The sequence below is a fragment of the Bos mutus genome, chromosome 24, assembly GCF_027580195.1.
Source record: "Bos mutus isolate GX-2022 chromosome 24, NWIPB_WYAK_1.1, whole genome shotgun sequence".
In the NCBI taxonomy this organism is placed as follows: domain Eukaryota; kingdom Metazoa; phylum Chordata; class Mammalia; order Artiodactyla; family Bovidae; genus Bos; species Bos mutus.
The window spans coordinates 7612131-7638304 of record NC_091640.1 but is presented as its reverse complement, the minus strand read 5'-3'; the positions used below and the strand labels follow the sequence as shown (position 1 = coordinate 7638304).

The 26174-nt window shown below is 41.2% G+C and overlaps 1 protein-coding gene across 1 annotated transcript in view; it reads left to right on the top strand.

The window, feature by feature from the left end:
• Nucleotides 1-26174, top strand: part of DOK6 (docking protein 6) — a 414927-nt gene that overhangs the window by 313100 nt on the left and 75653 nt on the right. The window contains exon 6 of the mRNA XM_070361670.1: nt 11045-11183. Within this exon, the coding sequence (XP_070217771.1) occupies nt 11045-11183 (139 nt within the window). The remainder of the gene's footprint in view (nt 1-11044; nt 11184-26174) is intronic.

The window sequence follows — 26174 nt, the reverse complement described above, 5'->3', positions numbered from 1 at the left end:
AAACTATGAACAACCCAATGACAAGCACTGTAATTGAAGCTGTGATCAAAAATCTCCCAAAAAACAAAAGCCCAGGACCAGATGGCTTCAGAGGAGAATTCTATCAAACATTTAGTGAGGAGCTAATGGCTATCCTTCTAAAACTCTTTCAAAAAATTTCAGAGGAAGGAACACTTCCAAACTCATTCTACAAGGCCACCATCAGCCTAATACCAAAACCACACAAAAACAATGAAAAAAAAAAAAGAAAAGAAAAGAAAACTACAGGCCAATATCACTGATGAACATATATGCAAAAATCTTCAATAAAATTTTAGCAAACAGAATTCAGCAGCACTTCAAAAAGCTCATACACCATGATCAAGCTGGGTTTATTCCAGGAATGCATGGATTCTTCAACATACAAATCAATGTGGTACACTATATTAACAAGTTGAAAGATAAAAACCATATGATCATCTCAATAGATGCAGAAAAAGCCTTTGATAAAATTCAGCACCCATTTATGATGAAAACTCTTCAAAAATGGGCATAGAAGGAACCGACCTCAACATAGTAAAGGCCATATATGATAAACCTACAGCAAACATTTGGAGAAGAGAATGGCAATCCACTCCATGATTCTTGCCTGGAGAATCCCATGGACAGAGGAGCCTGGTGGCTCACAGTCCATGGGGTCACAAAGAGTCAGACACGACTGAGCAACTAACGCTATAGCAAACATTATTCTCAGTTGTGAAAAGCTGAAAGCATTCCCCCTAAGATCAGGAACAAGACAAGGGTGTCCACTTTCACCACTATTATTCAACATAGTTCTGGAAGTCCTAGCTATGAAGAAGAAAATGAAATAAAAGGAATCTAGATCAGAAAAGAAGAAGTAAAGCTCTCACTGCAGGTGACATGATACTGTACATAGAAAACCATACAGATAGTATCAGAAAATTACTGAAGCTAATTAGAAAAGTTGCAGGATAGAAAATTAATACACAAAATCACTTGCATTTCTACATACTAACAATGAAAAATCAGAAAGAGAAATTAAGGAATCAATCCAATTCACCATTGCAACAAAAAGAATCAAATATCTAGGAATAAACTTACCTAAGGAGACAAAAGAACTGTACACAGAAAATTATAATACTGATGAAAGAAATCAAAGATGACATAAACAGATGGAGAGATATTCCATGTTCCTGGATAGGAAGAATCAATATTGTGAAAGTGACTGTACTACTAAATGCAATCTACAGATTCAATTTGATCCCTATCAAATTACCAATGGAATTTTTCACAAAACTAGAACAAAAAATTTCACAATTCGTATGGAAACACAAAAGACCCCAAAAAGCCAAAGCAGTCTTGAAAAAGAATGGATCTGGAGGAATCAACCTGCCTGACTTCAGATTATACTACAAAGCTACAGTCATCAAGACAGTATGGTACTGGCACAAAAACAGAAATATAGACCAATGGAACAAGTTAGAAAGCCCAGAAATAAACCCATGCACCTAGGAGTACCTTATTTTTTACAAAGGATTCAAGTATATACAATGGGGCAAAGACAGCTTCTTCAATAAGTGGTGCTGGGAAAACTGGACAGCTACATGTAAAAGAATGAAATTAGAACACTTCCTAACACCATACACAAAGATAAACTCAAAATGGATTAAAGACCTAAATATAAGACCAGAAACTATAAAACTTTTAAAGGAAAACATAGGGAAAACACTCAATGACATAAATCAAAGCAAGATCCTCTATGACCCACCTCCTAGAGTAATGGAAATAAAAACAGAAGTAAACAAGTGAGACCTGATTAAACTTAAAGGCTTTTGCACAGCAAAGGGAACTATAAGCAAGCTGAAAAGACAACCCTCAGAATGGGAAAAAATAATAGCAAATGAAACAACTGACAAAGGATTAATTTCCAAAATATACAAGCAGCTCATACAACTCAATGCCAGAAAAACAAACAACCCAATCAAAATGTGGGAGAAAGACCTAAACACATTTCTCCAAAGAAGACATACAGATGGCTAACAAACACATGAAAAGATGCTCAACATCGCTCATTATTAAAGAAATGCAAATGAAAGCTACAATGAGATACCACCTCACACCAGTCACAATGGCCATGATAAAAAAAAAGTCTACAAATAATAAGTGCTGGAGACGGTGTGGAGAAAGGGGAACGCTTTTGCACTGTTGGTGGGAATGTAAACTGGTACAGCCACTATGGAAGACTGTATGGAGAAAAACCACCATATGACTCAGGAATTCCACTCCTCGGCATATACCCTGAGGGAACCAAAATTGAAGAAGACACATGTATCCCATTGTTCATTGCAGCACTATTTACAATAGCTAGAACATGGAAGTAACCTAGATGTCCATCGACAGAAGAATGGATAAAGAACTTGTGGTGCATATACACAATGAAATATTACTCAGGCATAAAAAGGAGTACATTTGAGTCAGTTCTGATGAGGTGGATGAACCTAGAACCTATTATACAGAGTGATGTGAGTCAGAAAGAGAAAGATAAATATCATATTCTAATGTATATATACAGAATCTAGAAAAATGGTACTGAAGAATTTATTTACAGGGCAGCAATGGAGAAACAGACAGAGAACAGACGTATGGAAATGGGGAGAGGGGAGGAGAGGGTGAGATGTATGGAAAGAGTAGCATGGAAACCACATTACCATAAGTAAAATAAAGAGCCGATGGGATTTGCTCTATGGCTCATGAAACTCAAGGAGGGGCTCTGTATCAACCTAGAGGGGTGGGGTGGGGAGGGAGATGGGAGGGAGGTTCAAAAGGGAGGGGATATATGTATACCTATGGCTGATTCATGCTGAGGTTTGCAAAATTCTGTAAAGCAATTATCCTTCAATAAAAAAAATAAACTAAAAAGAGGGGGAAAAGTGGAAAAAAAATAATAAAGAGCTGATTTTGAGACCCAAGGACAAGAAAAGGAGGGCAGTGGTGTAGTGATTACATGACAGGGGCTTTTTCTCAAGTGAGATTGCCTCCATGGCACCGTCTTTTACGGTTGTTTCTCCCCTTGAAGGGAACTTTGAACCCATCCATAGCAGGATGTCTCCCTGGAGTTCAGTTTCCTGTGACTACAGACCTTCACAGTGAACTCTGGTTCTCTCTCTCTTTCTTGTTGGCATGTAATTGCTTTACAATGTTGTGTTAGTTTTTGCTGTACAAGGAAGTGGCTCAGTCACTGTATACATATATACTCTCCCTCCTGAATCTCCTTCCCTCTCACTCCCATCCCACCTTCTGGGTGACCACAGAGCACCAAGCTGAGCCCCCTGTACCAGAGAGCAGCTTCCCACTAGTTACCTGCTTCACACCTGGTAGTGGGCATTTGTCGGAGCTGCTCTCCCCATTCATCCCGCCCTCTCCTTTCCCGCACCGTGTCCACACGTCCGCGTGTTCTCTGTGTCTGTGTCTTTAGTCTTACCCTGCGAATAGATTCACCTGTATTACTTTTCTAGATTCCACATGTATTTGTTAATACATGATATTTGTTTTTCTGACTTACTTAACTCTATATGGCAGACTCTAGGCCCACCCATGTCTCTACAAATGACCCAATTTCATTCCCTTTATGGCTGAGGAATATTCCAGTGTACATCTGTACCACAACTTCCCTATCCATCGGTCAGCACCTTTAGGCTGCTCACACATCAGGGCTGCTGTAAATAGTGCCACAGGAGAACACAGTGGAGACAAGACTGACAGCACTGCCATGTCAAGGGGTTCTGGACTAGAGTGGTGAGGTGAGCTAAAGGGAGCATGCCCTCTTAAATCCCTAGAGGAATGGAATTTGGAAAAGAGCCATTTAACGAAAAGACTAAGATTGTTTTTATTCTTGTTACATCAGAATATATTAAAAATCTACCACAAGCAGGGTAGCATGACCAAGCAGTCTAAGGTGCTGGATTAAGGCTCCAGTCTCTTCAGGGGCATCGATTTGAATCCCAGAGCTGTCAGTTCATCTATATCTTTAGGCTCCCCACGTAGTGCTAGTGGTAAGTAAAGAACCTGCCTGAAATGCAGGAGATGTAAGAGATGCAGGTTCAATCTCTGGGTCAGGAAGATCCCCTGGAGGAGAACATGGCAACCCACTCCAGTATTCTTGCCTGGAGAATCCCATGGACAGAGGAGCCTGGCAGGCAGAGTCAGACATGGCTGAGCAACTAAGCCCATTGCTATTTATTTCTGAGAATTTTTATGTGGCCCCAGACTGTTTTAAAGCTGAAAGTGATCTTAGAGATTCTACTCTTTAACCTTTTATTTTAGATATGAAGTATTAATTTGGTGCAACTACCTTGTTAAGTATAAAGAGAGAGAACATTCATCATTGTTTATACATTTCAAAAGAATTCAAGTTCGCAGTCGGGACACACACGCATAGTCCCTATTGTCACTTATTCTTCACATCAGTGCAGTTGAGGAATGTGCGTGTTACTGGTGGGAACTAGGATATTCAGATGTAACTAGCACCTCTATTTTCAATTCAGTTGAGTTCAGTTGCTCAGTCTTGTCTGACTCTCTGCGACTGCATGGACTGCAGCATGCCAGGCTTCCCTGTTCATCACCAACTCCCAGAACTTGCTCAAACTCATGTCCATCAAGTTGGTGATGCCATCCAACCATCTCATCCTCTGTCGTCCCCTTCTCCTCCTGCCTTCAGTCTTTCCCAGCACCAGGGTCTTTTCCAGTGAGTCAGTTCTTCGCATCAAGTGGCCAAAGTATTGGAGTTGCAGCTTCAGCATCAGTCCTTCCAATGAATATTCAGGACTGATTTCCTTTAGGATGGACTAGTTGGATCTCCTTGCAGTCCAGGGGACTCTCAAGAGTTTTCTCCAACACCACAGTTCAAAAGCATCAGTTCTTCGGTGCTCAGCTTTCTTTATAGTCCAACTCTCACATCCAGACATGACTACTGGAAAAACCATAGCTCTGACTAGATGGACCTTTGTCGGCAAAGTAACGTCTCTGCTTTTTAATATGCTAAGTTGGCATAATTTTTCTTCCAAGGAGCAAGTGTCTTTTAGTTTCATGGCTATAGTCACCATTTGCAGTGATTTTGGAGCCCCAAAAAATAAAGTCTCTCACTGTTTCCATTGTTTCCCCATCTATTTGCTTTGAAGTGATGGGACTGGATGCCATGATTGTAGTTTTCTGAATGTTGAGTTTTAAGCCAACTTTTTCACTCCTTTCACTTTCATCAAGAGGCTCTTTAGTTCTCCTTCGCTTTCTGCTGTAAGGGTCATGTCATCTGCATATCTGAGGTTATTGATATTTCTCCCAGCAATCTTGATTCCAGCTTGTGCTACATCCAGCCTGGCATTTCTCATGATGTACTCTGCATATAAGTTAAATAAGCAGGGTAACAATGTACAGCCTTGACGTACTCCTTTCCCAATTTGAAACCAGTCTGTTGTTCCATCTCCAGTTCTAACTGTTGTTTCCTTATCTGCATACAGATTTCTCAGGAGGCAGGTCAGGTGGTCTGGTATTCCCATCTCTTGAAGAATTTTCCACAGTTCGTTCTGATCCACACAGTCAAAGGCATTGGTGTAGTCAATAAAGAAGTAGATGTTTTCTGGAACTCTCTTGCTCTTTTGATGATTCAACAGATGTTTGCAGTTGATCTCTCATTCCTCTGCCTTTTCTAAATCCAGCTTGAACATCTGGAAGTTCGTAGTTCATGTACTGTTGAAACCTGGCTTGGAGAATTCTGAGCATTACTTTGCTAGCATGTGAGATGACTGCAATTGTGTGGTAGTTGGAACATTCTTTGGCATTGCCCTTCTTTGGGATTAGAATGAAAACTGACCTTTTCCAGTCCTGTGGCCACTGCTGAGTTTTCCAAATTTGCTGGCATATTGAGTGCAGCACTTTCACAGCATCATCTTTCAGGATTTGGAATAGCTCAGCTGGAATTCCATCACCTCCACTAGCTTTGTTCATAGTGATGCTTTCTAAGGCCCACTTGACTTTGTATTCCAGGATGTCTGGCTCTAGTTGAATGATAACACCATCCTGGTTATCTGGATCATGACAATCTTTTTTGTCTAGTTTTTCTGTGTATTCTTGCCACCTCTTCTTAATATCTTCTGCTTCTGTTAGGTCCATACCATTTCTTTCCCTTATTGTGTGCATCTTTGCATGAAATGTTCCCTTGGTATCACTAATTTTCTTGATGAGATCTCTAGTCTTTCCCATTCTATTGTTTTCCTTTATTTCTTTGCATTAATCACTGAAGAAGGCTTTCTTATCCCTCCTTGCTATTCTTTGGAACTCTGCATTCAAATGGATATATCTTTCTTTTTCTCCTTTGCCTTTCACTTCTCTTCTTTTCTCAGCTATTTGTAAGGCCTCCTCAGACAAACATTTGTCTTTTTGCATTTCTTTTTCTTGGGGATGGTCTTGATCACTGCCTCCTGTACAGTGTCATGAACCTCTGTCCATAGTTCTTCAGGCACTCTATCAGGTCTAATCCCTTGAATCTATTTGTCACTTCCACTGTATAATTGTAAGGAATTTGATTTAGGTCATACCTGAATGGTCTAGTGGTTTTCTCTACTTTCTTCAATTGAAGTCTGAATTTTGCAATAGGGAGTTCATGATCTGAGTCACAGTCAGTTCCCGGACTTGTTTTTGCTGACTGTATAGAGCTTCTCCATCTTTGTCTGCAAAAAATATAATCAGTCTGATTCCAGCATTGACCATCTGGTGATGTCCATGTGTACAGTCTTATCTTTTATTCCTGGAAGAGTGTGTTTGCTATGACCAGTGCATTCTCTTGGCAAAACTCTGTTAGCCTTTCCCCCTGCTTCATTCTGTACTCCAAGGTAAAATTTGCCTGTTACTGCAGGTATCTCTTGACTTCCTGCTTTTGCATTTCAGTCCCGTATAATGAAAAAGACATCTTTTTTGGGTGTTAGTTCTAGAAGATCCTATAGGTCTTCATAGAACTGTTCAACTTCAGCTTCTTCAGCATTACTAGTTGGGGCATAAACTTGGATTACTGTGATATTGAATGGTTTCCCTTGGAAATGAACAGAGATCATTCAGTCATTTTTGAGATTGCACCCAAGTACTGCATTTCAGACTCTTTTGTTGACTATGTGGGCTACTCCTCTATCTTAATTCTTCCCAAGTTAAGGAAAGTGTTCTGTTATGCTTTTTGTTTATTTTGTCATACTTCTTCCTTTCTTTCAGGTCCATGGGTCACAGTCTTAAACTGCACAAATATCACTCCTAATTTTTCCTCTTATGTGTCCCAAGTATCATCCCCCACTCCCTTGGATGACATGGTGACCTATGGAAAGAGTTCTATATGCTTTTCAAACTATAATGTGTGTGCAAAGCATATTGTCACAATGCAGGTTCTGATTGGCTTGTTTTTATCAAGCTTCATGAGCTGCTTGTATATTTTAGAGATTAATCTTTTGCCCACTGCTTCATTTGCAGATGTTTTCTCCCATTCTGAGGGCTGTCATCTTGTTTATGATTTCCTTTGCTGTACAAAAAGCTTTTAAGTTTAATTAGGTCCTATTTGTTTATTTTTGTTTTGTTTTCATTACTCTAGGAAGTGGATCATAAAAGATCTTTCTGTGGCTTATGTTAAAGAGTGTTTTTCTTGTGTTTTCCTCTAAGAGTTTTATAGTGTCCAGTCTTACATTTACATCTTTAATCCCATTTGAGTTTATTTTTGTGTATAGTGTTAGATACTGTTCTAATTTCAGTCTTTTACATGCAGCTGTCCAGATTTCCCAGCACCTCTTATTGAAGAGGCTCTCTTTTCTCCATTGTATCTTCTTGCATCCTTTGTCATAGCAATTATATTTCAATTAAAAAAAAAAAAAGCGAAACAAAATAAAAATGTCAAAATGAACATTCCACTTCAGCACTCTGGACAGCTCCCAGTGATGCTGATCCACGTTGAGGAGCAAGGCATCGGTCATCACAATGATTTCATGTCTCATCTTGTCCTCTCTAGCACTAGCTTGCTACCACAAAACTGTTTAGACATATAAGAAAAAGATCTTATCTGTTCCTTACCACTCCCAAGAGTAAATGTTTTAAATAGTAACTAGGAAAAGCGTAAACTGTTTATTCCAACACTGCTGACAAAAGTCATAAATCTAAGCCAATTGTACTGAAGAAGTGTAATTTCAGCTTGGCTTTGGGTATCTATGTTGAGAAAACAGCATCTTCTACCCAAAAGTTCTCTGTTTTTTTAAGCCAGTGTGTTCAAATTCCTGGTTTCTTGACCAATGGATGAAATTTTTATTTCAGAGTTTGGGGGCAAAAAAACACAATCCCTTCTGTATGCCTTCAGACATCCCCACTAGGCATAGTTAAGTCCCAGGAAGTGGCAAAGAGTTAGACCTGTGCATCTCAGTGACTGGGTATAAAATAATAATTTGTATCTTCATTATCCAATTTCCAAAGGCTAATAAGCAGTGTTTTTCCAGTGACAATGAACGAAACTCAACCTCAAACGAGATGGGCTCACCACTTATCAATGCTTTGCCTGCTCTTCCTGTTGGAGTTCTTTACTCCTCGGAATCAACAAAGAAAGCTCATTTGTTTCACTTTGTGAAAACTCTTCATTTTTCCCTCAGACTTTCCATTTCACGCTGTGTGAATTTTATTAAGATGTCTTTGACAGAAGCTAAGTGCTGGCTCTATGGGGCCCTAAGGGCTGGCAGTCGCAGCCTCTGTAATTTCTAAAGCCTCTTGAGACATTTATTTTCTACCGAAACTCCTCAGAGAATCACAGAGAAGAATCTAAAATCTCTTTGGTGCTGGAAGATGGGAGTTGGCCTCATGAGTATTTCATGCAAATCTTTTGGTGTTACAGCCTGAAAACAACAACACGGCAGTCCTGTTAATATCCAGTCTGAATGGGAACATCATAATGATACTCAGTGCCTCTTCCTGAAGGCCTCCAACTATTTTTAAAAGCTGGTTTAAAATATTAATTAATTTTTTTATTTTAGAATTCAGTTCAGTTCAGTTTCTCAGTCGTGTCTGACTCTTTGAGACCCCATGAACCTCAGCACACCAGGCCTCCTGTCCATCACCAACTCCCGGAGTTTACCCAAACCGATGTCCATCGAGTCAGTGATGCCATCCAGCCATCTCATCCTCTGTCGTCCCCTTTTCCTCCGGCCCCCAATCCTTCCCAGCATCAGGGTCTTTTCCAATGAGTCAGTTCTTCGCATCAGGTGGCCAAAGTATTGGCATTTCAACATCAGTCCTTCCAAAGAACACCCAGGACTGATCTCCTTTAGGATAGACTGGTTGGATCTCCTTGCAGTCCAAGGAATTCTCAAGAGTCTTCTCCAACACCACAGTTCAAAAGCATCAATTCTTCGGCGCTCAGCCTTCTTCACAGTCCAACTCTCACATCCATACATGACCACAGGAAAAACCATAGCCTTGACTAGACGAACCCTTTGTTGGCAAAGTAATGTCTCTGCTTTTGAATATGCTATCTAGGTTGGTCATAACTTTCCTTCCAAGGGGTAAGCGTCTTTTAATTTCATGGCTGCAGTCACCATCTGCAGTGATTTTGGAGCCCAAAAAAATAAAGTCGAATTAGTCTTGGTTAATAAAATATATCCATAATCTGGCTGCTGAGAAACTGTCAGTGGTTTTATTCCAAGAAAAAATTGTTTTAAAGGTGCACGAGTGCTAAGCTGTTTCAGTCATGTCCTACTCTTTGCAACGCCAGGGACTGTAGCCTGCCAGGCTCCTCTCTCCATGTGATTTCCCAGCCAAGAATACTGGAGTGGGTTGCCATTTCCTCCTCCAGGGGATCTTCCTGACCCAGGGATCCAACTCGTGTCTCTTAAGTCTCCTGCATTGGCAAGTGGGTTCTTTACCACTAGCACCACCTAGGAAACCCCATTTTAAAAAGTACTCATAGTTAAATAATTGAAAAGGAATTTGTATTCTGATTTTTTTTTCCTCTTGAATTTACATTGTAAGAATTTTAGGCAGTTCCCTGGTGGCCAGGTGGTTAGGATCCTGTGCTTTCACTGCTGTGGTCCAGGTTGAATCTCTGGTTAGGGAACTGAGATCTCACAAGCCATGCGGCATGGCTGAAAGGAGAAAAAGAGTTTCAATGTTATGTGCTCTCATAAATGACATGATAATAGCTTTGTAATAGTCCATCAGATAAAAATATTATATTTAAATCAACAGATTCTCTATGGTGGATATTGAGATTAGTTTCATATTTTCTCTATGATGAAAATAATAATAACCAACATTTTTGAGCACTTAATACATGCTAAATGACACTAAAAATATTGTATCATCTCTTAACTGTCATAATGATCTTATGACATGTGTATTATAATTTTTTCCTGCTGGAGATTTTGAAAGGAGGGTTATCTTTCTCAAGGTCACACTGCTGGTAAGTGGCTGAGCCAAGGTTCAAACAAATGTTCCTACATCCATGTTGAATCTCCTCTCTTCCATGTTGTCTCTTAGTGTATACTGAGATTTACGTAAGGATTCTTCAGTTTGAATAAAAGCTTCAACCTATGTATGCAAGTCCTTAAAGTCTGCTTCTTGGTTCCTGCTGCAATGAGTATAAAATTGCAGATTTTTGTTCTTAACATTTCAAGAGCTATCAAGTCATAGGAGATAGTGCTATGATATCAATGTGAAGGTTCTTAACAGTTTGTTTTTATTCTTTAAATATTGGTAAGACATGCACTGTCATAACTGAAATTGCTTTTACACTGCTGTGAACACTTCATCTTTAAAATTCCAAATGTGCATGGATATTCACCCTTAGCTTCATCCTCGTGCACCATTTATAGACACATCGGTTGGTTAGCCGGCTGGTTGGTTGGTTGGTTTGGTCCAGGATGAATCTGCTTCACTCATGCCTGTGTGGGTCAAGGCGGAGGGGGTTACAGGGCGAGGAGAACTGTTGCGCACTTGAGCACATGAAGACCCATCTGTTTCCCTGTCTCTGTCCTCACAGAATGTGTGACACAGGAGAAGGCCTGTTCACTTTTCAAACAAGGGAAGGAGAAATGATCTATCAGAAGGTCCATTCTGCGACACTGGCCATAGCTGAGCAGCATGAGAGATTAATGCTAGAAATGGAGCAGAAGGCCCGGGTAAGGCCCCTTCCTTGGTAACCTAACAGCTTGGAAATGAATGTCACTGAGCTCCAATGCGCATCGTGTATATGTGGGTCCATTCAGGACAGCGCCTCAGTGTTCACTCCCACCCGTGGCCCTGAGAGCTTGTCCCAATTACCGAACCTCATCTCTCAAATATTCTATTCAGCTTCTGACAAAAGAAGCTGTTTGTGGCCGCTGCAGGGAGCCATGCACTTTGTGTATGTACCTATGACCTGTTGCCATGGTTACCCAAAGAGGGATGGAGTGCTCAAAGAGTCAAACAGGGAGTGGTGCTGTCTGCATATCTCCACACATAGCCAGACAATCAGAGATGCGAATGTGGACCCACAATAACAAGGAAAATAGGTTTCTACCAGAAAGCATTCAATTTTTCTTTCTGTCTTTGTATTTATTTTAGATTCTCTGAAACTTCTAGCTCTTTCTGTCCATGTTTCAGAGCCAATACTAAAATGTTTGCAGAAGGCACTTACACTGTTTACCAGGTGTCTGTTATCCTGTCCTGGAACTATGCTATACTTTTGAGGTGAAGCTTAGAAATAATTTCATAAAGAATCTGAAATAGCAAAATTTGCAAGTATCTGAAAAACAATATAAGCTTTACTACTAACTTCTTTGAAAAGCAAACAAAAGAATTATTATTGGTCATTGATCATCAAAAGAGATCAATATTGTCTTACTGCAGAATTGATAGGGATGCATTAGAACCCATCTATGAAAAGACAAAAGTGGAGTTTTGATAAATAGGTGGGTAACTACCCAGAAAAATACTCATAATTCTATTCCATTAAAAGACTATGGGGCTTTCTATCTAGTATTATTTTATTTGGACTTTAAAAAATTTCAAATACATAATAACTTGAAATGTAAAATTATCTTTTAAATGTAAGAAAACAAAGTGGTTTAAGAAATGATTTTACATTATTCATAATACATTTCAAATTTTGTCAATACTACATATACATTTTTGTCTCTCTATCCAAGATATGGTTTAAAGAGCCTTCCTAATATCTAAGGGTGGCAAGTGCAAGTCACGCTTCCACTTGGCCTTCAGTAGGAGGTAAAAGAGTAGCAAGAACATAAAGAGGATTATTAATATAAGACTATGGGATTAATTGATGAAGCACCACCAGGAGGTTGGTAGGATTTAGTCTCTAGAAAGATTTAAGTTAAATTTAAATTATTTTAATAATTATCTAATTAATATGACATTTTTATAATGGCTTAAATTTTGAGAAAAAAATGTAACTGCCAAATTTCAAATTATTTGAGTAGCTTGCATAATCATTTTCAGCCCATATTTATAATCTGCTAGTGATCATTTTCAGCTAAAATTAACAACTGTGAGGTCATTTGCTATTCGTCAACAGGTGTAGTTCTTCTTTACTTCTGGTTGTTCTGAGCAGGCAAAATGCTCCTAAGTAGAGGCTCTTAAACAGTATTTTCACAAAGGAGAGTCCAAGCACTCTTCCAGGCAACCGTAATTGTCTGCAGTAAGGACGGCACGCAGTGTACTGGCTTCCCATTTTGGTTCTCCTACTCATGGGCTGTGTAATCTTGAGCAGCTCATTTAACCTCTAAATGTCTCATTTTCCTCTGTCTGTAGAATGAGTATAGAATTGTTCTACTGATTTGGTTGTAATGAGGTATCTGTGCATTAATACATACAAAGTGCTGAGAACAGACCTGGCACACAGGAGGTACTGTGAAAGGTTCATTATTATGATGGTGATGTTGAGTAATTTCAAGATCTGCAGTGGTGGTGAAGACACGATATTTTTGTTCCCAGGAGAAGGCAATGGCACCCCACTCCAATATTCTTGCCTGGAAAATCCCATGGATGGAGGAGCCTGGTAGGCTGCAGTCCATGGGGTCGCTAAGAGTCAGACTCGACTGAGAGACGTCACTTTCACTTTTCACTTTCATGCATTGGAGAAGGAAATGGCAACCCACTCCAGTGTTCTTGCCTGGAGAATCCCAGGGATGGCGGAGCCTGGTGGGCTGCCGTCTATGGGGTCGCACAGAGTCGGACACGACTGCCGCGACTCAGCAGCAGCAGCAGCTCAGTATATGTTCGTCCCTTTCAAGCACACCTGTACCTTGTGCCAAAAGATTTGCAACACCAAATGTAATTCACCTTTGCCTTTGATGCAGTTGTACTTTGTCTTATCCTGTAACACTGAGAAGCAAGGGGAGAGGAGGGAGGCTATTGCTCTGACAGGGATGGTACAGATGGAAGGTCCACTGACTGAGATCTCAGGCAGTGGAAGCCAGGATCGGGGTACACCGTAGATGTGGGTGCTCGAAGATGGAAGGGGAAGGGGACAGATATTAAAATAGCAGGCTCGGGGCATCTTTGATCATGCAGTGGCTTAAATCGGGTGAAAAAGTGTGACTACCAACTTTCAAATTATTTGAGAATGCAGGGAAAATTTTTTTTTTTCTTTAATAGAAAATTATTTAATTAGTATACATGTGTTCCCCATCCTGAACCCTCCTCCCTCCTCCCTCCCCACACCATCCCTCTGGGTCGTCCCAGTGCACTAGCCCCAAGCATCCAGCATCGTGCATTGAACCTGGACTGGCATCTCGTTTCATACATGACGTTTCACATGTTTCAATGCCATTCTCCCAAATCTTCCCACCATTGTATTTAAACCAATGGCACCTCTCGAATTTGTTTCTGTTTTATGGAGGTCATAATCTTAGATAAAATACTCCAAGTTCTTCTAAGTCTGTTGTCAAAAACAAAGGTGCTCTACTTTGCGTGTGCAACATTTTCAGAAAGTTTTCATTGTTTCGGTGATAACAACCATTCATCAGAACACACATCTCAAAGGTGCTTGCATGGCCCTGCCCGTGGAGGGTGAGTGTGGGCTGACTTCATCATCGACAAGACCTCAAAGGCCCTGAAATAATTTACTTTTGGATTTCAATGGATCTGTTACACACATACACATACAATACTATGCACACAAACACAAATAATATGAAAGAAACTTCTTGTTTTAATTTGCTTTGTATGTTCTTAAGCTTTACAAGTGCTATGAAATGTCCACAGGGATGTGATGAGAAGACATAAATGGAATTTTTAAAACACAGGTTTTCCTTATAGTTTATCAAAACTAAGTGAAGGAAGGGGGGATTGTCCTCAGTCATTTCTAACTTCATAACAATGTAAGTGATTTAAAAGCAAAGAACCCCCTATAACAAAAGTTACAGTTTGTCCTTTAAAAACATAGTGTCTGGAATGCTCCTGTTTTCAGTCATTCTTGCTTCCTCGTCACCTGAAAAGCTCTGTGCACAATTTAAGGACAAACAGCATCGGGGCTGTTGAAATACGAGCAAGATAGCAAACCACAGGTAATGCCTAAAAAACACCACGGGCAGGCTTAAAGGGGCTGCTGTCCAAAACTGTCACTTCTGTGGTCTTCCGAAGCTCCAGTGGACGGAGAAAAACAACAAAAGTCTCAAGTAGAATGTCCTTCCTAGAAAACAAATAGTTTTCTTTCTCTAAGATCTGTCATTTTACTTGATTTGTTACTAGAAATAAAAGAGAGTTAAAGTCACACATTTAACAAACTGGAAACTTTTACCGTTCCCCAAACAGTAAGCCTTTTGAACAGTAAGCATTTAAAAACAAATCATCTTATTTCCATTTTATAATGTAAGATGAACAGAAATTTCTGGTGAGAAGGCAGCACTGTCTGCCTCTCCAGCCACCCCATTGGCATGTACTAGGTCTAATGCCGCCTGCCTCAGAGGAGGGCAAGGGGAGAGGGGAGAACGAAGCTGGTTTCACGTACAACTGGCTTAGACTCCGATTCAAAGTTAGTGTATTTGCCCTTCCAGATTTATACATGATCACAGATCTTACCCAAGTATTGACTGCTACCAGCCTATGAAATAGTTCTTGTCTAAATAGCTCTATGACCAAGGAAATGCTATTCCATGGCATGAATTCCAAGCTGGGTATCTTTTCCACAGTTTAGTGTCTCTCAAGTCAGATGAGAGTTAACGGTTTAATTAGCAGCTCTGTTCTTCCCTAGTGCTCCATAAAATCATGTGTCTTTCTAATGATGGCATCCTGGAGTGTATAAAATACCATAATACTTGTCGTAAGTATTCTGAAGACTCTAAGCTGTTATTCCCAACTGTCACTAAATTACATCTTTCAGTTCCTTTCGAGTCCCTGTCTAACAAGGCGAGGAGTACCATGTGCCCATTTATAAATTTTGAAGAAATAGGAAAGCTTCCAGAATGGGACCTGTCCTGGGCAGTTTGGCTTTCTTTTGAGTGACAGCATTCTTCATACCCATATTTTATGTGAATCTCTATCAGCTATGGGGAAAAAAAAAAAAAAAAAAAAAAGTTCTCCCATACTGAAAAGGTGAAGAATTTGGAAGCAAAATAATCTTATGAGCTATAGACAGGAAAATGTTAACATTTTTTGCAATCTCTTTTCTAGGTTTAGTCATAGTAGGCTATGAAATTCTATAATGTGTGATTTATGATGGCAAATGGTATGTTACTACCAAAATATAGGAATATCTGCTTATGAATTCTTTCTTCAAAGTTCTATTCTTGACTCTCTTGCTCAGTATTATCAATTATTAACCAGCAGAAAAGAGCCTTCATTATTACTGACAATGACCAGTTCCCTGCTGGGAAAGGCTGTTTGCATTTTTGTGAAATTTGCTTTTACTGATTGGCTGACACTGATTAAACTAACACAAGCTCAGTTAGGACAAATTATTATAGTTGATAACTAACATGGGCCTGCGTTCCTGATGTTTCAAAACACTAAAGGAAAATTAGTTTCTAAACAAAAACAAAGAAAATACTAATTTATATCTGCAATAAATACACAAATGAGATGGAAATGACAGGAAGGCAGTATGTAATTTTTCTAATACATCATGCTGAGACATAGTGTGATGGTCAAAATTTTATTTAGATTGTGTGTTTTTTTTTCTTTAGAAGTTGCTATGACTCTAGATGTCATTTCAAAAAATATATTATATATCATATATATGTATATAACATATAATCAACTTGATTACAATTGATAAGGTATAAGGAAAATTAATGTCTAACATTAAAAAGTTCAACTGTGTTTAAAAGACACAATTTTGTTTCTTTTATTTATATTGCTAGAATAGAACAATAGTAGAGAAATCTCGGAAAAGACAATGGCATCCCACTCCAGTACTTTTGCCTAGAAAATCCCGTGCACAGAGGAGCCTGGTAGGCTGCAGTCCATGGGGTTGCTAGAGTGGGACACAACTGAAGCGACTTAGCAGCAGCAGCAGCAGAGAAATCTACAAATATCGTTCTTTTTTCATTTCTTTAAACGATAGTACTCTTACTTATTCAGAGGCATACAATCTGCTCTTGGCAATTAAGGAGTGTTGTTGTCGTTTCATCACTGAGTCGTGTCCAACTCTTTTCGAGCCTGGGGACTGTAGCCCACCAGGCTCCTCTTGTCCACGGGATTCTCCAAGCAAGAATACTGGAGTGGGTTGCCATTTCCTTCTCCAGATCTTTGCAACCCAGGGATCGAACCCAAGTCTCCTGCTTGACAGGCAGATTCTTTACCAGTGAGCCACCAGGAAAGCCGAATTACAAGAGTAATTTCCTTAAAAGAGGAAAAAAAAAAAAAAACAGATTTCAAAAGTCAGTCAAAATGACTCAGCATACAGACATATATGACATATATGCATACAACCCAAAGAATCAGACGAAGTCCTCTTTGAGACAATGCTATAAAATGGGTATGGGGGAGTAGGCCAGTAGGGACAAACTAAAATCTAAGAAATTGATGTAAGAATTTCATGATAAGATCTTTAAGGCTACATTTAAAGAATGTGAGCATAGTTGTCAATCCCTGGATGCACACACACTATGTGGAAGCTGCACAGCATGGTTGGTAACCAGGGAGACTCTAGGGAAAGACCAGCAGAGCTGTGTGACCTCCTGCAAGTCACTTACCTTCTCTGTGCCTTGGCTCAGTTTCATTTCAGTTCAGTTCATTTCAGTCACTCAGTCATGTCTGACTCTTTGCAACCCCATGAATCGCAGCACGCCAGGCCTCCCTGTCCATCACCAACTCCCGGAGTTCACTCAAACTCACGTCCATCGAGTCAGTGATGCCATACAGCCATCTCATCCTCTATCGTCCCCTTCTCCTCCTGCCCCCAATCCCTCCCAGCATCAGAGTCTTTTCCAATGAGTCAACTCTTCACATGAGGTGGCCAAAGTACTGGAGTTTCAGCTTTAGCATCATTCCTTCCAAATAACACCCAGGGCTGATCTCCTTTAGAATGGATTGGTTGGATCTCCTTGCAGTCCAAGGGACTCTTAAGAGTCTTCGCCAGCACCACAGTTCAAAAGCATCAATTCTTCGGCACTCAGCTTTCTTCACAGTCCAGCTTTCGCATCCATACATGACCACTGGAAAAAGCATAGCCTTTACTAGACAGACCTTTGTTGACAAAGTAATGTCTCTGTTTTTCAATATGCTATCTAGGTTGGTCACAACTTTCCTTCCAAGGAGTAAGCGTCTTTTAATTTCATGGCTGTAGTCACCATCTGCAGTGATTTTGGAGCCCAAAAAGATAAAGTCTGACACTGTTTCCACTGTTTCCCCATCTATTTGCCATGAAGTGATGGGACCAGATGCCATGATCTTTGTTTTCTGAATGTTGAGCTTTAAGCCAACTTTTTCACTCTCTTCTTTCACTTCCATCAAGAGGCTTTTTAGTTCCTCTTCACTTTCTGCCATAAGGATGATGTCATCTGCATATCTGAGGTTATTGATATTTCTCCCGGCAATCTTGATTCCAGCTTGGGCTTCTTCCAGCCCAGCATTTCTCATGATGTACTCTGCATATAAGTTAAATAAGCAGGGTGACAATATACAGCCTTGACGTACTCCTTTTCCTATTTGGAACCAGTCTGTTGTTCCATGCCCAGTTCTAGCTGTTGCTTCCTGACCTGCATACAGGTTTCTCGGGAGGCAAGTCAGGTGGTCTGGTATTCCCATCTCTTTCAGAATTTTCCACAGTTTATTATGATCCACACAGTCAAAGACTTTGGCATAGTCAATAAAGCAGAAATAGATGTTTTTCTGGAACTCTCTTGCTTTTTCGATGATACAGTGGATGTTGGCAATTTGATGTCTGGTTCCTCTTTCCTTTTCTAAATCCAGCTTAAACATCTGGAAGTTCACGGTTCACGTATTGCTGAAGCCTGGCTTGGAGAATTTTGAGCATTACTTTACTAGCGTGTGAGATGAGTGCAATTGTACGGTAGTTTGAGCATTCTTTGGCATTGCCTTTCTTTGGGATTGGAAGGAAAACTGACCTTTTCCAGTCCTGTGGCCACTGCTGAGTTTTCCAAATTTGCTGGCATATTGAGTGCAGCACTTTCACAGCATCATCTTTCAGGATTTGAAAGAGCTCCACTGGAATTCCATCACCTCCACTAGCTTTGTTCATAGTGATGCTTTCTAAGGCCCACTTGACTTCACATTCCAGGATGTCTGGCTCTAGGTGAGTGATCATACCATCGTGATTATCTTGGTCGTGAAGATCTTTTTTGTACAGTTCTTCTGTGTATTCTTGCCACCTCTTCTTAATATCTTCTGCTTCTGTTAGGTCCATTCCATTTCTGTCCCTTATAGAGCCCATCTTTGCATGAAATATTCCCTTGGTATCTCTAATTTTCTTGAAGAGATCTCTAGTCTTTCCCATTCTGTTGTTTTCCTCTATTTCTTTACATTGATCGCTGAGGAAGCCTTTCTTATCTCTTCTTGCTATTCTTCACTGAATATATTCTTGATTGAATATATTCAATATATATTCAAATAATATAATTTAATTGAATATATTCAAAGTACCCACTCTGATGGCTCTGAGGTTAAAGCATCTGCCTGTAATGCAGGAAACTTGGGTTCGATCCCTGGGTTAGGAAGATCCCCTGGAGAAGGAAATGGCAGCCCACTCCAGTATTCTTGCCTGGAGAATTCCATGGATGGAGGAGCCTGGGGGGCTGCAGTCCACGGGGTCACAAAGAGTCGGACATGACTGAGCGACTTCACTCACTCACTCACTCACTGCATTTCGGGCTCTTTTGTTGACCATGATGGCTACTCCATTTCTTCTAAGGGATTCCTGCCTGCAGTAGTAGATATAATGGTCATCTGAGTTAAATTCACCCATTCCCGTCCATTTTAGTTCGCTGATTCCTAGAATGTTGATGTTTACTCTTGCCATCTCCTGTTTGACCACTTCCAATTTACCTTGATTCATGGACCTAACACTCCAGGTTCCTATGCAATATTGCTCTTTACAGCATCAGACCTTGCTTCCATCACCAGTCACATCCACAACTGGGTATTGTTTTTGCTTTGGCTCCATCCCTTCATTCTTTCTGGAGTTATTTCTCCACTGATCTCCAGTAGCATATTGGGCACCTGCTGACCTGGGGAGTTCCTCTTTCAGTATCGTATCATTTGCCTTTTCATACTGTTCATGGGGTTCTCAAGGCAAGAATACTGAAGTAGTTTGCCATTCCCTTCCCCAGTGGACCACATTCTGTCAGACCTCTCCACCATGACTCACCCGTCTTGGGTGGCCCCACAGGGCATGGCTTAGTTTCATTGAGTTAGACAAGGCTGTGGTCCTAGTGTGATTAGATTGACTAGTTTTCTGTGATTATGGTTTCAGTGTGTCTGCCCTCTGATTCCCTCTTTCAACACCTACCGTCTTACTTGGGTTTCTCTTACCTTGGATGAGGGGTGTCTCCTCATCGCCGCCCCTCCTGACCTTGAACGTGTAGTAGCTCCTCTAGGCTCTCCTGTGCCTTGGCTACCTCTTCTTAAAAGAAGGAAGAAGGAGCAATAATATCCACTTCAGAGGGTTAGACTACCACCTGGTCTTTAGTGAAAGCTCAATAATTATGAGGTAATTCATAACATGGCAAAAGGAAAACCTTTCATTTTAAATGGGTAAAATTTTATAACCACCACTAAAGTTCATCCCAGAATTCACTGTATGCATACACTGGAAATTAATTACATACACATATTACAGCCTCTATATACGTCAAAATCAAATGACAGCAAAACTTTTATTTAAAACACCTATGAAATTTAATGTTTAATTAATGTTTTAATTAATTTATTCATCATATTCCTTAGATTCAAAGGGTAGCTCTGTAAATGTATCTGCTTACAGATGATAGATAGATAAAGAATATATATTCTTAAAAGCATTACTGAGACTTCCCTGGTGGGCCTGAGATTAAGACTGGGCGCTCCCACAGCAGGAGCACAGATCCCATCCCTGTTGGGGAACTAAGATCTCATGTGCTGCATGGCATGGCCTAAAGATAAACAGATAAAATAAAACACAACAACAAAATGCCATAAAAAAAAAAGGAGGCAGAAGATGCAAGCTGATAAACATTAAAAAAAAAAAAAAAAACTTTACTGAGTACAGGTTAGAGTGGCATTCAAAGTATTTATGTAGATGTTTGTAATAATTTCTGATGTTACTCCAAAGTCCAGCTTTTTTTCGCACTCTGTGAAAGTATTTTGGTCAATATGCAGTTTAAAATATGTACTGATGACATCTATTTTGTTTCAAGTTAATGAAAACACTATCTCACAAAGTCCAGTTTTAAACGTCACCTAACAACTTCCAATACATGACCATATAAACTACATTTTATTTGTGAGCATTTATACTCAGCAAGGTATATTCTATTTTTTCCCCATTTATGTTGAATAAAATGGAAGATTAAGAGTGTCCCCTATTGAGAATTAAGTCAAGTCTGTGAGAAACCAATCATCCATAAACTTTCCAACTTCAGAGGACTGTCTGAACGAATCCTAACAGTTCCAACCTTGGCTGGCGTATGGTCTCCTGGGCTTCGATTTCTGTGCAGCTTTCGAATTTCATGAGCTCTTTTCCAAGAACAAATAAAACTAACTGTTCTTGAGGGAGTGCCCTGGTGTTGAGCTTTTCCTTATGAAGCAGCGTGTTTTTTTCTTATGCTGACCTGCATGTCCCATGTCACATGAACACTCTGCCCCACCACCTGGATATCTTCTGTGCATCTCATCTACAGGGTTTCCGCACCCATTCCCCTTGTCTCAGACAAACCAGGGCCTGGTCTGCATATCTGCCCATGTGAGGCATGTTTTAACTCTCTTCATCATACAGAGAAGCTGTGTCTTTTTGAAGACTGGTTTTCTCGGGGTACATGCCCAGTAGTGGGATTACTGGGTCATATGGTAGCTTTATTCCTAGTATTTTAAGGATCCTCCAGAGTGGCTGTATCAATTTCCATTCCTACCAACTGTGCAAGATGGTTTTCCCTTTATCTCCACACCCTTCCCAGCATGTATTGTTTGTCATTTTTTGATGATGACCATTTTCATGGGTGTGAGGTGATACCTCACTGTAGTTTTGATTTGCAGTTCTCGAATAATGAGCGATGTTGAGCATCTTTTTTTATGTATGTTGGCCATCTGTATGTCTTTGTTGGAGAAATGTCTGTTTAGGTCTTACACCCATTTTTTGATTGGGTTATGTGTTTCTGATAAGCTGCATGTTTATGGACTTACAAATAGAGCAGGGGAAGGAGAGGGTAGAATGAGTTTTTTTACTTCTATTGAGCTCTTAGATCGGTCGTCTTTTCTGAGCACTTTGGACATGAGTGTGCTTTTCATACTAAAAGCATCATCTTATAAGATATTCACAACACTGAAGGCACATTATATTAATGTGTCTTATCTTTAATTTAGAGATAAGGAAAAATTGAATCTTGGGGGAAAAAAAAAAGTTTACATACCTTGCCTGAAATCAAATGGCTAGGCAACTGTGGTGTTGATCTTTGATAACAAGTTGTGGACCACAAAGCCAGTAGACTTAGCTCTGTGACTCTGCTGCACAAATCGTGGTCTTCTATTTTTGAACATAGGAGAGAGGTACTAACATTCCTACCTCAGTCCAGTGGAATTGACCCAACTGGTGTAATTCTCATCTTACCTGCTTTTTGAATAGGAAGTTTCCAATCAATTATTTTACAATGAACTGTGGTAAAGAGGGCAGGACGTCATGGGCTCCAAGCCCCAGGGGCATCGCCCACTGGCTGGCACCGTGAACAAGTCCCATGACCTTCCAGAGCCCCATTTCCCTTATCTATAAAAGTCAGATGGCACATTTGTTGATAATTTATGTGGAGATAACCTGTGAAACCAATTTGCATAGGTCAAGGCACATAGAGAATGACTCCTAACTGCTCATCTATAAATGGTGACTTTCTTCTCTCCCAATCACATAGATTTGTGTCTCGAGTCCTAATATGATTTTTTAAGTTCAAGGCAATAATTAGAGAGAGTTAGCACAAAAGGAAAATTGATTTTTAACAGTTTTTTTAAAAAATACACATAAATTTTATGTAGGTGAACACAAATAAACATTAAGTTTTATCACAAGGGCCAGAAGGGTCCCAGAACAGTGAAGGGAAATTGCAGGAGGCAGTGGCATAAGCTGGATAATATTGTTAGTAAAATGGGAAGAGGTGCTGGGAGCCTGTACGTTCACAAAAATCACATCAGTGGTCAGGCCCTTCCTGCTGCTTCTTGGCAGCAAAGATCCTCTCAAAGCACAAGGCTGTGTTGTCACATGTTGTCATTCGTGCAGGAGGAAGCTCGCCTTCCCAGGAGAGATCAGCATGTAAATAGGATAAAGAGCAGTGGACTCAGAAGTCTGGAGAACTGTTTTCTGTTGTGGGTTCTGCATGCAGGATTTTACCTCAAGCAAATCCCTGAATTTTCCTGGACTTGGATTTTCCAGTCCAGGAAAATGGTTGGATTTCTGGGAATCAAACCTTGATTTACATGGCCTGGGTCACAGTGAGCCGGGGCTTCCTCAGCCCATGGCAGCCTCAGAGCAGTGATGCTCACCTGGTGACTCAGAACAAGGGAGGCAAGAAGAGGCTGCCTTCAGGGTCTTAAAGGGCATGCTGGAAACAGACAGTGTCACAGTACCAGACCTTATCAGTCAGAGCAGTCGCCAGCCAGCCCAGGCATAAGATTGGAACCTAGAAGCCCCGTTTCTGAATGCAGGCTTTCCAATAATATGCACTGGTCTTCAGTCCTCCCCTGCCCTTCTGCAACCCAGACATTTTGGCTTCTCCCTAACAGCCCAGGTGGCGTTAGTGGTAAAGAACCTGCCTGTCACTGCAGGAGACTTAAGAAACAGGGGTTCAATCTCTGGGTTGGGAAGATGCCCTGGAGAAGCACATGGCAACCCATTCTAGTATTCTTGCCTGGAGAATCCCATGGATGGAGGAGCCTGGCGGGTATAGTCCACGGGGTCCCAAAAGAGTCGGACACGGCTGAGGGACTAACACTTTCACTTTCAAGTGCTTCAGTTGTATCCGACTCTGCAACCCCATGGACTGTGACCCGCCAGGCTCCTCTGTCCATGGGATTCTCCAGGCATGAATACTGGAGTGGGTTGCCATTCCCTTCTCCAGGGGATCTTCCCAACCCAGGGATCGAACCCGGGTCTCCCACATGGCAGCTGCTTCAAATTCTTTACCATTTGAGTCACCAGGGAAGCCCATGGGGTCGCAAAGAGTCGGACACGACTGAAGGGACTTAGCACGGCACTTACACCCCCTGTCTACCAACCATGGGGTGTCAGTGTGTTAGTATACCCATTTCATAATAAAAAAGAAAAATTTTGAAATAGAGCAAATTTTGAAAAATTGGCTGCAGTGTTGCTATGTTTGGAACCATCCTTTAAAAAAAAGAAAAAGACCTTCAAGAGAGTTAGACTCTCAGATTCACCAAGTAGGGCACTTCTGTGGCAAGATACAGCAGTTCTAGAAATGCCTCCCTACTAAAAAGTGAAATCAAACAAATACGTTCCAATCCTATGGCTTCATCTTTAGTTAAAATTTAAAACCCTCCTAGTTTTATGTAGCTTTAAGGCCCTATTATTAACATCATATCAGGGACCCTGGACGGCACCTTCTCGGAAGGGCAGCAACTCTGGATGCAGACATACGAGCCGCACGGGGCAGGGTCCCCCACCAGCGAGCAAATGAGACTCCAAGGTGACCTTATGACTCCCAGTTTTGCCAGGAGTCAGTCACTAAATAAAGGGGACATGTGCCGTGTTATTAATTAGAGGATCACCCATTGTCAGAAAGTGCACATTGGCTCAGATTACATCAGAGAAATGTGCGCCAAGGCCAAACAAAACCATTTCTAGGACTTCTAAAGAAAATACTGTGAATCAATAACAATGAATTTCTTCTTAAAAATGCAATATAAAGTATCATTCTCTTTGAAATAATCATGTGTCTGAGCATCACCTGATGTGATGTCGTGTGGATCTCTGTCGCTAACCTGAAGTTTATCTTTCAAATAAGAAAAGATACCACCCCTTTGAGGAGGGCAGGGCAACCCACTCCAGTATTCTTGCCTGGAGAATCACATGGACAGAGGAGCCTGGCGGGCTACAGTCCATGGGGTCACAAAGAGTCAGATACGACTGAAGCAACTGAGCACCCAGGCATGCACCACCCTTGTATCACAGAACTTCTCAGGGAAAGCACTTTTTGGTCTGTTTGAGGAAGGAGCCATCAGGTGAGGCTGGGAGCGGGTGTCAGGAACAATGTACAGTGCTGTGTGGTCAGGCCCCTCAGCATGGCTGTCCTCTTGCTCTCTGTCCGTCCCCTGCCTGGCTGGTGTCTGCTTCACCTACAACCTGCTCGCATAACTGACCTGCCTAAGCACTTGCCCCAGGCCCTGTGCTAAGTCACTTCAGTTTTGTCCGACCCTTTGTGACCCTATGGAGGGTGGAAATTCACCAGGGAAGAATACTGGAATGGGTTACCATGCCCTCCAGGGAATCTTCCCAACCCAGGGATGGAACCTGAGTCTCCTGCCTTGGCAGATGGGTTCTTTACCACTAGAGTCAACTGGGACACTCCCCCCAGCGGCCCCCCCCCCCCGCGCCCCGTGCTTGCTCTAATCAAAGGGGTGCTAAGAAGCCTCTGGAGCCTCTGCTGGTTGCCCTGGTAACTAACGAGCCCTCCTGACATCCATCCCACTGTAACTGGCGACCTCCGCCCCCTCCCCAGCAAACACTGCTGCTGTGTTCACCACACACGGTGGGGCCTTGCTCCAGGACCTAGCTTCCAGCATGTGAGCTTCCCCATCCATTAAACCAGGGCCCCCCAACCTCTGGAATCAAATGCCTGATGCTCTGAGATGGAGCTGTTGTAATAACTATAGAAATAAAGTGCACAATAAATGTATTTGAACCATCCCCAAACCATCCGCCCCACCCCATCTGTGGGAAAATTCTCTTCCAGGAAATTGGTCCTGGTGCCAAAAAGGTTGGGGACCGTGGCCTTTAAACCACTGATGTCTCTGACTCCGGGCTCTTTCTTCAGCCTAGAATAGCTCTGGGGGTGCAGCCCAACAGACACTCAAACGGGTGAAAAGGAAATGCTGTCTTGTGTTTGCCGCTATTTTGGGCACCTGTTTCTGACAGGGGTTGCACCTCCATTTGTTGAGTTATTTTACAGTCCAGTAAACTGTAGAGCGCTGATAGTCATGCAGGTAGTTCTTGCTTATAGAAATGCAGATAAACTTGTCTGGTGGAATAGAATGGATCACCACTGTGGTTCTTCACCCGCGTTCCTGACAGACTGTAAGCTCCTTGAATTCTTGGAATCGGTCTTTCATCTTTTCATTCCTTTCTGAATTAATGAGATTAATTGTTTACAAGTGTTCATTTCATCTTTTTTTAAGTCACGACTTTCCTTACTTAAAAATGATGATCTTGGGACTTCCCTGGCGATCCAGTGGTTAGGACTCAGCGTTTTCACTGCGGTGGCCCCAGATTCAATCCCCGGTCAGGGAACTAAGATCCT